This window comes from Camelus bactrianus, chromosome 6, assembly GCF_048773025.1.
Source record: "Camelus bactrianus isolate YW-2024 breed Bactrian camel chromosome 6, ASM4877302v1, whole genome shotgun sequence".
Lineage (NCBI taxonomy): Eukaryota > Metazoa > Chordata > Mammalia > Artiodactyla > Camelidae > Camelus > Camelus bactrianus.
This window is the reverse complement of record NC_133544.1, coordinates 41,396,950-41,408,967: the sequence shown is the minus strand read 5'-3', so window position 1 is coordinate 41,408,967 and position 12,018 is coordinate 41,396,950. Positions and strand designations below refer to the sequence as shown.

At 31.4% G+C, this 12,018-nt stretch overlaps 1 protein-coding gene across 3 annotated transcripts in view; it reads left to right on the top strand.

Moving 5' to 3' along the window:
* STYX (serine/threonine/tyrosine interacting protein) overlaps positions 1-12,018 on the top strand; it is a 34,804-nt gene that overhangs the window by 11,101 nt on the left and 11,685 nt on the right. For 2 of the 3 annotated variants that reach the window (XM_074365523.1, XM_074365525.1), the window contains 7 exons: positions 993-1,046; positions 4,638-4,735; positions 6,783-6,843; positions 7,231-7,267; positions 7,687-7,726; positions 7,817-7,867; positions 9,646-9,718. In XM_074365523.1, the coding sequence (XP_074221624.1) occupies positions 993-1,046; positions 4,638-4,735; positions 6,783-6,843; positions 7,231-7,267; positions 7,687-7,726; positions 7,817-7,867; positions 9,646-9,718 (414 nt within the window). The remainder of the gene's footprint in view (positions 1-992; positions 1,047-4,637; positions 4,736-6,782; positions 6,844-7,230; positions 7,268-7,686; positions 7,727-7,816; positions 7,868-9,645; positions 9,719-12,018) is intronic. The other variant, XM_074365524.1, reaches the window with a different exon arrangement.

Below are 12,018 nucleotides of genomic sequence, written 5' to 3'. Positions count from 1 at the left end.
GTCAACTTTCATAATAAAGTTCTCCGGAAGATTGAGTTGAATACTCATTGTATGGAATGAATGAATTAGTGATAGCTAATCCACATAGCAGTACCTTTTTCTTTTGCATTTCTTTTTCATTTCAACTCTGCTAGCCCCAGGAACAAGCAGTGTCTCCCCTTCTTGGGAATCCCTTGAGTTCTAAAAATCTGTTTCCTTTCTCTCTTGGTGAACATTCACTTTTAAAAAATATATGATTACCTGTGGTTAATCATTTTACTTGGTGCTATGGGAAATGCAAATATGAGTAAAATTTAGTTTCTGCCCACAAGAAGCTGTTAGGAGAAATCAGACCTATACATACACGATTATGATGGCCCATGGAAGTGCACTACCAAATTACATTATATTAGTATATAGGGTATAATACTGCTCAACTGAAAGTTTTCTATATTGAATTCACACAGAATAAAATTTAATTCATCTTTCAGAAAGTATTGATTCAACTTGCGAAACTCAATTTCAGCAGTCTTTTTTTTTTAAACTTTGCAATAATACTTTACATAGGTAACAGTTGTAATCTTGTTTTATCTTGTGCTACTTTCAATTTGACTGATAAGGTTTTGTGTAATTCCAAAGGGATGATTTTTTAATACTTATTTTATTTCTAGACTCTGGCAGGGAATAGAGTAAAATTAGAGATGTTTTATTAATCTAAAGGACAAAAATACAGTGTACAAATTCTACCTAAACTACCTATAAAAAGCACTATGGAAATTCAAATACCTGACTTTTCAGAACTGCATTTAAACTTTAAAAGTGTCATTTGATTATGTAAAACACATCTGCATTTCTCCTCCCAATCATTTGCTCAGTATGGCTAGAAAATATTCACTAAATGACAAACTTTTTAGGAAATTGTTGTAAGTATGAAAACACTTCACAAATCCACTTATATGGTACATATTTTGTATAAATTGCTGATGGTAAATATCTCAATTTTTTTCCCCTAGGAAATTTTACCTGGACTGTTTTTAGGCCCATATTCTTCTGCTATGAAAAGCAAGGTATGAACTTTAGATTAGGTTCATCAAGAGACTTTATTGACCAACTATTTGGAGTAAATTTTTTTTAGTAGAGTTTTATTTGAGGGAATGTCCACTAATATTGCATGTTAACAGTAATTGTCACTCTGCAGTATCTACTTTTTCCAAATTTTACTGGACCAGTGACTCTCCAGTGTTTCACCACAAATCACAAATGAGTTTTTATATTTTACTTTTCTTATGAAATCTGTGTAGTTAAAATTGACCATTAATTTATTTATCCTCTAAAATATTAGACATCTGTAATTGTTAATCATAGCTTCTGAAAAAAAATGAGATACAATAAAATCACAAAATAAGGTTATTTAACTTTAGTTAACCTTACCTTATCAAGAGTGAGAGAGAGAGAGAGTGTGTGTGAGTGTGTGTGTGTGTGTGAGAGAGAGAGAGAGATTGAGGGAGCACACGAATGCATTCATACACACCGACGTATTTTAATTGAAGTGACTCAAATCTTGTTTCTGTTTTTCCAGACTTTAGAAGTCTAGATGATCCAGGTTGTAAAGTACTGTACTATATATTATAGATGCCCTATATAGTTAAACTGAAATATATTTCTTCAGTAAGTTATGTATTAACATAGTTAAAAGTGTAGATCTTATTTAAATGTATGTAGCAGTCTTGTTGCTACTTCCTGAAGGATTCAGCCCTGTGAATTATGACAATGGTACTAATTCTCTTTGAAGTATAATGTGAAACATTATATCAAAAATGTTCTCCCCAATGCCCTGCCTATTTAGAAGTTAGTATTCTTGTATATAATACTTAACTGCAGTAGGTTTTATAAAAACTGTAGAATTTAAAACTTTTCTGATGCAATTTTATATGTTTATAAATATTAGGTAGTTGGAAGTTTTTTTAAAGTTAATGTCATTCTTTTTGGAACTGGAAGGCTTTTTACTGTTGAGGTATATCTAAGTAGCCCTAGTCATTTTGATAGCTTACAGCTAGGTTGGAAAGATGGGGTGTTGGTAAAAAGTATATATATATAAATAAGTACTAAGGAAAGGATAGCGTAGATAACTATAGACTTAACTGTGACTTGCTTTGTAAAAGATAAACATAAAAGTTATTGCCTGAATAGTGTGACATTCACAAATACTGGCCTTCAAGATGGTTTTACATTGTTTGCTTTTTGTATTCTCACTGCACTTTATAAATACACTTGTTACACTATTTGTCATGTTAATTTTTAAGTATTTGTTTATAGTTCAACTTCTCAAAACCTCTTCCCCCTAATTTCACCATGGTCTCATTAGACTGAAGAAAAGCTTCTATGGCAAAATTTGATTATTTCCCACTGTGAGTTACCATCATATAGCCCGTATTTCTTTTCATATCATCATCCAAACAGTATCAACAACGGCAGCATAATAATGGTGATAAAGAAACCTTAGGGAATAATACTCATTTAGTTAAGCCTATCTTTTATTACATTAAAATCCAGTTTCAATAAAAGGGACAAATTTAGGCTCTGTAAGTGGTGAACTATTTCTTTTTGTGAAAGTTTTCTGTGGTTTTTAGGTATGAGATAAGGTCATAATTGGCTTTGTCTAAGTGAAAATCTGCTGAAAAGTGAAAAATATTGTGTGTGCTATTACTTTTGGGTTCTATCTTGTTTGTTTTTACGTAGTAATAGTAATCTAATGTGCCTTCAAAGCTTGTTGAAACAGGTTTTTATCCCTAATTATGTATGTCTTCTGCTAGCTTCTCACATTAAGAAAGTAGATATGAAAACTTCTTCACATATCATAGATCAAGTATAAACAGAGGAGTGAGTGTTGAATGCACTTCTGAAGTTCCATAAATGTGAATATGAAACATTAATTATTAATCCTACTAAATGCTTACCTGCCTTCCCCTGTCTCAGGATGTACTCAGGAAATACAAAGACAACTAAACTCTAATCTGTGCAAGACCTAGTAAACTTTGCTGCAGAAATTAACATTTAAAAACCACATTTTCTTAGCTCCAGCTGTTGTAATAAAACACCATAGGCTGGATGGCTTCAGAGGACACCTGTTTCCCGCAGTCCTTGAGGCTGGAGTCTGAGGTCAGGTGCTGGCATGGCTGGGTTTGGTGAGGGCCCTCTTCACGGCTTACTGCCTTCTTGCTGCATCCTCACATGGCAGAGAGAGGAGGCTCTGATGTCTCTTTCTCCCCTTACAAGGGCACTGTAATTCCACCATGGGTGCTTTACCCTCATGGCCGCATCTAAATCTAATTACCTCCCAACAGCCTCACCAACCAACACCATTACCTTGGAGTTAGGGCTTCAACATAGGAGTTTTAGGACACACACATTCAGTCCATAACAGATAAAAACTATCCTTTGAATTCTCTGGTGAATTATTAGTATTGCTGTTCTGGACCACTTAATATAGAAAAGGAATTAAATGTATAGGATTATAAACTGACAATATTATAGAAAACTCAAGCTTATTCTGATTTGTCATGCCAGCATGATTTCTTCATTCATTTATTGAACAGATAATTATTGAACAACTACTGTGTTCCAGGCACTGGTTTATGCATACTTAACATAAATCAGTTTACAAAGTTCTTACTCTCTTGGAATTTATATTCTAACTCTTAAAGTAACATGTTATCCATAAATTCACTGAAAGCTATATCACTTGCAAATAAATATTTGATAGCTTCTAGAGTTGTCATGTTAAATTGCTTCAAATACATAGCAAAAAAAGCACCACAGAATATATCATTTGGAGTTGCCAGTTTTAACTTTAGAAGAATTTTTTAACCCTAAAAAATTAATTAGATTTTGTGACTTGTATATATTAATTTCAACTTACAGTAGAAAAATTGTACTGGAAGAGGCCGGGAGCAGTCTAGAGATTTGGGCTCTGGTACTGCTATTAATTAGGTCAGTGATGTTGAACAACTGTTCATGTCATAGTCCTCTCTAAAAAATAAAAATTGTAGTCAGTATATGTAACTGCCATTTACTAAAAACAATTGCCGTGTGTCCCGGGCACTATATTATCTCATGTAGTTTTTACAACCACTCAGTGAATAGGTGGTGTTTCCCTCATTTTCATGTGAGAAAACTGAGCCACAGTGGTCATTAGCAGAGCTCAGATTAGAGCTTGGGCCCTCATGACTTCAAAACCCATGCCTTTAACCATGATGTAGTATTATAAATAAATAGTGAGCAATATATAAATATAATAAGTAATAAAAGTACGTTACACATGATAAGAAAGGTGAAAGGGTACAAAAAGGTATATAATGAAAGTATAATATCGTTCCCCAAATAAATTATCTTTAAGATCATATTAAACTCTGAAATTAGAGATGTAAAATAATCCTATTGGCCTTTTAAGGACATGAAGTGTAGTAATCTTGAGTCATTGAAATATTTCGCTGATCACTTATACAATTAGTTTTAATCTCCTGTACTTAAGGCTTGGATGTAGCAATAGTAATTCTAAAGTTGAATCCTGTGTATTTCAAATATCCATGCTGCAGTAAGGTGATATTTTGTATTTTAAACTATTTCTCTTTCCTGTTTACCTCTTTTTTTTTTTGTAGCTACCTATACTACAGAAACATGGAATAACTCATATAATGTGTATAAGACAAAATATTGAAGCAAACTTTATTAAACCCAACTTTCAACAATTGTTTAGGTAAGAATTGTTGCTATAATTTATAAAAATGTTAAGGGTAATAAACATGTAATTTTTATTTCAAGTTGATTTTATTATATCAGATTTTTCTTCTGTACATACCTGTTTCATAAAGATGGGTCATACAATACAGTAGTTAAAGAATAAACTTCCTTTAAAGTATTTTAAATAAGTAATTCATGCACATTATGGAGAATTCTAAAGGTTCAAAAGAATGTATACTGAAAAGTTTCTCCTGGAGTAAAAATGATATCTTGTATAGTTTTAATTTGCCTTTCTCATTTATCTTATGATGAATGCCATTGAGCATTTCATGGTTTTTCATGTTCTTTATTTTAGCTTCATTTTAAAAGTAAGGCATATTACAGCTGTGATACAAGGGCCAAGGGTTCAAAAAGGCATACAGTGAAAAAGTCTTTCCTCCCCTTAACCCAGCTACCTAGCTTATCTCTAGCTAGGAGGCAGCTACTGTTAACTCTGCTTTGGATACCATTCTAGAGATATTTGTATTTTATATAACAGCATATGTGTTAAAAATATTTTAATGTTCTTCATTGTTTGTAAAAATGAAAGCAACCTGAATGACCATCAGTATGAGATACTCTAAAATATATTGTGTGAATATGCAGTAGAATGCTGTAACTGTAGAAAAGAATGAAATATTTCTATGTGCTGATATGGACTAATCTCAAAAGATTTATTAAATGCAAGGTGCAGAGTTGTGTGTACTCTTGATGTGTTTAAAATATATACAATACATTAGGCATATATTCTTGTATATGCATAGAAAATTTCTGGACTAACAGACTAGAAATTTGACAATGGTTGCTTCTAATAAGGGAAATTTAGGATCTGGAATGGTAGAGAGGGACTTATTTTTCACTGCAAATATCTTTATACTGTAAAAATGTTTTACTGTATGTATACTTATCAGTTAATAAAAAACTAGTTTTAGAAAAGGAATGTCTATTCCAAAATAAAATAGATTGAATTTTTTTCTAATTGCAAAAGAAATACTTGTTCTTTATAGATACTTTGGAAAATACAGAATGACACCAAGAAAAATATTTTAAAAGTCGTCCATAATTCTGCAACCCAGAGGAACTTAACTTTAGTTAGCATTTTAGTGTATTTCCTTCTAAACCTTCTCTATTGTATATGTGTATTATGTATACACACATACAGACTTGTGTACATTAAAGAAAATGAAAATGTTGTATTTTAAAATGTCATACATACATTTCTAATTGGTATAGAATTTTTATTTTTAGTGCCAAAATGTCCTAGGTGCAGCTTCTCTGTGATAAGCTCTGAATTTGTTGAAGTTGTTACCACCAAAATGATCATTAAAGACAGCAATATTGACTTTAAAAATTAATTTTATAACTTAATTACCTATAGTTGTGTTAATAAACAGGTGGTCTTGGATAGGTTAGAAATGGAAGTTTTTCACAAAATAAAGTAAGTCTAGTATATTAAAATGCCTTATTTTAAAGGTTTTTCAAAGTGTAAAATTCCAGGACAGGTGGTCTTCTGGCTATGCTTTGCTCTACTCAAGGTTAGTTCAAACAATATTTGCCTCATGCTCCATCGACTGCTGCCTTCTATTTTAGTTAGTTCCTTCTCTCTCAGACTTTGGGTTTCCTCTGAATTGTGCTCTGTAGGGTTGTGAATGACCGCCCAGAGAAGAATCTTGTAGTCCTAGGGAAGTTGGTAGAAATAGAAGAATAACAACAAGGAAAACGGTCAATTTTTGTCTTTATTTTCTAGGTCCACTCTAATCTAGAGGTTTATTCCTACTTGTGATTTTTCTATTTTAAGCAGATAAGTTTTTTATACTAAGATATCAGAGAAATGGTAACATGTTATTTAAGGATTTAAACACTATACCTTCAAACAGTATAAAGTCTATGGCTTAGTTCTTGGGGATATGATATTTTGAAAGTTGTTTTGCATTATTTTCATGGTTGCCAAGAAATTTTTGTATTTTTTATATATGAAGAATTTTATTTGAAAGTGTGCTTATCACAAAATATTCTACTTTCAGATATTTAGTCTTGGATATTGCAGATAATCCAGTTGAAAATATAATACGTTTTTTCCCCATGGTAGGTATCAATATATTAGTGTCATTTAAACTTTCTTTAAGATCTGTCCTCTTAATTGTGGTTCATTTTCTCCTATAATGCTTTTACTTTGTTATGACTGAAAATTGTGGGATTATATTTTAAAGAAAATTTATTATTTTTAAAACTTTTTTATCGTCTCCATATATTTGAGAAATCACACTTCAGATTTCTTAAATTCAAACAAAACTTTAAACTTTTAATAGTTGTATTTGCAGCATTTTGAAGATTTTTGACTTAAGGTAATTTTTATTCATACAAATCAGCAGAAAATTACTTTCAGTTTATTTTGTTTCACTGTATGTATTTTGTATTTTATGCTTATGTTAACCATATATTTTATTACAACACATTTTATTTTGCCTTCAGACTAAAGAGTTTATTGATGGGAGCTTACAAAGTGGAGGTAAATAATATTTCCTTTACTTGCATTTATTTTTAGGAGATTATTTGTTACAGTTGATTTTTCAGTGTTTGTCTTAAATGCAGGATATGAAAGTTTTAATTATAAATAGTAGACTTTTCCCAAATCTGTATTTTCCCAACTTCTTGTTTCATTTGAGTAGGCTTTCTTAAATATCCCCATAGAACTATTTTCAAATTCTAAGTCAGCTTTAAATCTCTATAACCTAAAAGTCTATTGTAATCTCCACACAGTTAATAGAAATACACCATAAAGATTTGAAAATTAATAAATATCCAGGTTGCATATATAAAATGTTTAAGAAAAGATATATTTTACTGTGGTATGATACATGGTTTTAATATATTTTAGCTGCTGAATAAGATGTCTTTCCATCAGAATAACTATTTCTTATTTTTCAGGAAAAGTTCTTGTCCATGGGAATGCAGGGATCTCCAGGAGGTATGAAGTTAGAGATAATCTTTTTTTCTCTAGCATTTAATTAATGAGTTGTGTTTTCTGTTTTTTCTAAAATTTTTTCCCCCTCTTCAGTGCTGCCTTTGTTATTGCATACATTATGGAAACGTTTGGAATGAAGTACAGGTAAGAAAGTACTCTGAAACCTAGCCACAATTTAAATTCTCATTAAAATGAAGCTGAATGGAGATGGTCTGGGAGTTTGAAGTTTATCTGATTCTGTCTAGTCTATGTTTAATTAGGCAGACCCTTACATCCTGTGATTAGTCTCTTAATCTTTGTAGCTTGTCTACCGTGTGTAGATCTGCTTAGGCTAATATTTTGTTGTTTTATGGAGCTAGTGCTATCTCTTGTTATTTTGAGAACCCAAGGTAATTATAGTTGAAATAATCCATGGGAAACTGCTTGCTTACTATTGGAGAATGGTTAATCTGAGTTTAAAAACTCTTACACAAAGATATAATTGCTTGCTTTGTTTAAAAGGTTAATTATGTTTTCCTTTAACAGTAGTTGGATGAAAAATTACCTAGAAATTATTTTAGCGTCTATTCAAAATTCGTTGTACTCTGTCTTATCCAAAACCATCTTTCCCAAGCATATTGCATAGACGAGGGGAGGGGGCCAGGCTGATGAGCTTTTCACCCTAAAACAAACAAACAAAAAAGCTGGCCAGTGTACAGTATTTTCTTTCTTAGTGTGTCTTGGTGTACAAGTTAGAAATCTGTTGAAATCGTTGATACCGCCTTCTCTTGCACTGCTCATTTCCCAAACTGACCTGTTACCAAATCCTGTCTGTTTTATGTCCTAAAAATACCTTGAGTCTGGCTGTTTCTCTTTATCATCATTTACTCTCCTGATCCAAGCGCCAATCATGTCACCCTTGGACTCTCCCAATAGGCACCTCCTTAGTGGTCTCATGTTTCTTTCCTTCTTTGGTGTGTTCTGTTCTCCACACCACATTCTGAATTATTTTCTCAAAAGATTAATCTGATCGGATATCACCTTACCCTAAATATCTCTCAAAAGTTTCTGACCCTTAGTAATTCTTAACATGGCCAGTGAAACTTCACATGACATGCCCCTGTCAACCTCTTCATTCTTATGTCATGTTTCCCATTACTCTCTCCATTTGAGCTATGTTTAGCGTTGGGTCCACATGCCTGACACATGGTAGATATTCAAGTGCTTTAGTTTGTTTGCTACTTTTATCTTTAAATTATAATGGAAAAGTTTGCTCAAGTATTCTTAAAAAATATTATTTGAATACAAATATTTTATTTATTTAATAGAAAAAGATTAATGCTTGGTAGGCAATATTTTATGTATGTATCTCTTTATTATTTGGTGCCATGTCAATAAGAATGTTAATAGTGAAACTGACTATACTTCAATAAAAAAAAAAAGGGGAAGTGAAATACTGAAAATAAGTTCCATTTATTGAGTCTCTGCCACGTACCAGGTACTATTCCAGGCACTTTTATCTCAACGACACAAGGAAGTAGATACACTTTTCATTTAACCAATGATAATATCTGAGCATATGCTATGTGACAGATGCTATACAAGATGTTTTATACTTATTATCTTCCATCTTCACAATAGTGCTCCAAGATACGAATTATTGTAATCCCCAATTAATAGACAAGAAAAATAAAGCTTAGAGAAGTTGAGAAGTGTCTCTTAGGACATACAGCTGGGAAGCAAAGGAATTGCAGTATTTAGTCCTACCATGCTGTCAGTTTTTCCACTGCAACTCACTACCTTTCTGTAGTACAAACTGTAAGATTATGATTTCCTATTTTAGATAAATTGCTAGATAAGTTCCGGTTTTAGATAAATTCTGGAAAAGTTGAGGTTATTTCATGAAAAATATTATCTCCTTAGTTTTCTTTTTTTGTTTTCAGAGATGCATTTGCCTACGTTCAAGAAAGAAGATTTTGTATTAATCCTAATGCTGGATTTGTCCATCAACTTCAGGTAACTTCTTCTTCCTCTTTCAGTCTAAAGTAGTATAATTAAAATCTTATGTTCATTTAATTTAGTTGTAGTATTTTGTAAATACTTAAAAATTGCCATAATCTGACTAATTTCATTCTTTATTCTCGTTTACATCTCTATTTAAAAGTATTTTCTTAAAAGCTGCTGTTAACAAGAAGAAAAATTGTTAAAGGCACATTAAGTATAAAGTAAAATAATTGATGTTAGAAATTTCTTCAGTTTTTTGTTTTGATCACATATACAGACCATAAGAGAGTTTATATTCTAAGTATATTACATTTAGCAGCTTTTTCTATTTTATGTGCTATATCTTTTCCATGTTCTTTTCATTTTGATGGTGCCTAGAAGGTGCTCTAAAAGAGACAATAAAATAAACCTGTGAACATCTGATAAGTTTATTTAATTTTTTCCAAGAAGGAAAATCATAAATTGAAGAATGTGCTCTGGCTGATTCCATCCACTTATGGAGGAATAAATCTCACATAGAGACATAAAGAGCACTACAAAATAGGTTGTCTTGGTTACCAAATGTTAAATTTTACTTCATTTTCATATTAAATTTACTTTTAGTTTTTATTTCATTCATTTAAAAGGCACACAGTGATATCCTTGACTTCAGCTTGTTTAGTATCTTGAAGATCATTCTAGAACAGCATATATAGCTCTACCTGCATAATATTTTTATGTGTATATGTGCATGTGTGTATATATGTATCATAGTTTTATGTGATCATTTCTTTATACGTGGACTTTTAGATTGTTTTCAGCCTTTCATGATTTTAAACAGTATGGGAAAGAATATCCTGGTAGATACATCTTTGTTAACATGTGTGAATATGCCTGTAAGATAATTGATCAGAGTGGAATTGCTGGATCAGAGTGGAATTGCTGGGTCAGAGGGCATTTGAAACTTGATGTTGCCAAATTGCTTCTAAAAAGGCTGAAATAATGTAAAACTTATACCACCAGGAAACAAGGATGTGTTTACCCATACCCTAATCAATACCAATAGCAAAAAGTGTTTCATGAAACTTCTTAATCATTGTCATCAAGGTGGTAGAAGTGGCAACTCCTTATGGTTTGCGCATTTTTCTATCAAGTTGTTGGTATTTTCCTCACTGGTTTATAAAGACTTTTTGTATAGTAAGAAAATCTTTAGCCAACTGATTTGAAATACCTTTTTTATTATATACCAAATTCTGATCTATACTTGAGTCTTTCTCTGACTTTGTATTCTGTTCCATTGATTTACTTATTGCTGCACTTGTATCAAAGAATTTTAAAAACTGTAATATGTAATTTATATTACTTACATTAAATATTTAGTTTAATGAGGATTCTCTCATTAATGTTCTTTCTGGGTTTTTCCTGGCAAGTTCTTAACACTTATTTTTTGGTGTGAACTTTACTGGAAGGAGTCCTGTAGTTGTTTTTAATAATACTATCTTTACATTCACAGTTCAGAAACCATTGACACCTTTAAATTTTTCAGTCTTCCCCTCTAAGATTATGTTCCATTTATTGAAGTCAGTTTCTATATCCTTTAGTGTTTATAAAGTTTTCTTTGTATAGAATATATGCATTTCTTTTGAAATTTATTCCGAAGATACTTTTATTTTCCCATTGTAAATAAAATTTTCCTCCAGAATGTTTTCTAATTGTTTATTTGTATATAGGGAAGCTATTGATTTTTATTGTTACCCATTGGCAACCTTATTAAATCCTAAAAAATCTAAGACATTTTCTAGTTGATTATCTTAGGTTTTCATCTCTGAATCATAATAATTTTGACACTTTTCTAGTTTTCTTTGACTTCTTTCTCATTAGATGGTCATTGTATCAGAACAATGATAAGTAATAGTGATGTAGTACTCGTACTTTGTTCTTGATTTTAATGTCAGTGCTTCTAGTATTACACTGTGTGTGTTTGTGTGAGTGTTCATCTGTTCCTATATAGAGTTTTTATCTGGAATAGATGTTGATTTTTAGCTGTAAAAAAGTTTTTAATGGAATGACTATGTAGTTTTACTCCTTTAAGCTATTAATGTGGTGAATTGAATTATTGGATCGCACACATTATACTAGATGTCTTAATTTTGAATCATCCTATTGCTTCACAAATAGATCTTACTTGGTTTTGGTAGACGATGTTCCATTAATGTATTGCTAGATTCTATTTGTTAATATCTTTTTTTCAAGAGTTTGGAATTAGTGGAATAAGTGATACTAGTTTGCAATTTTTTTCCTGTACTACCCTTTTCTGGTTTGGTGTCTATCAC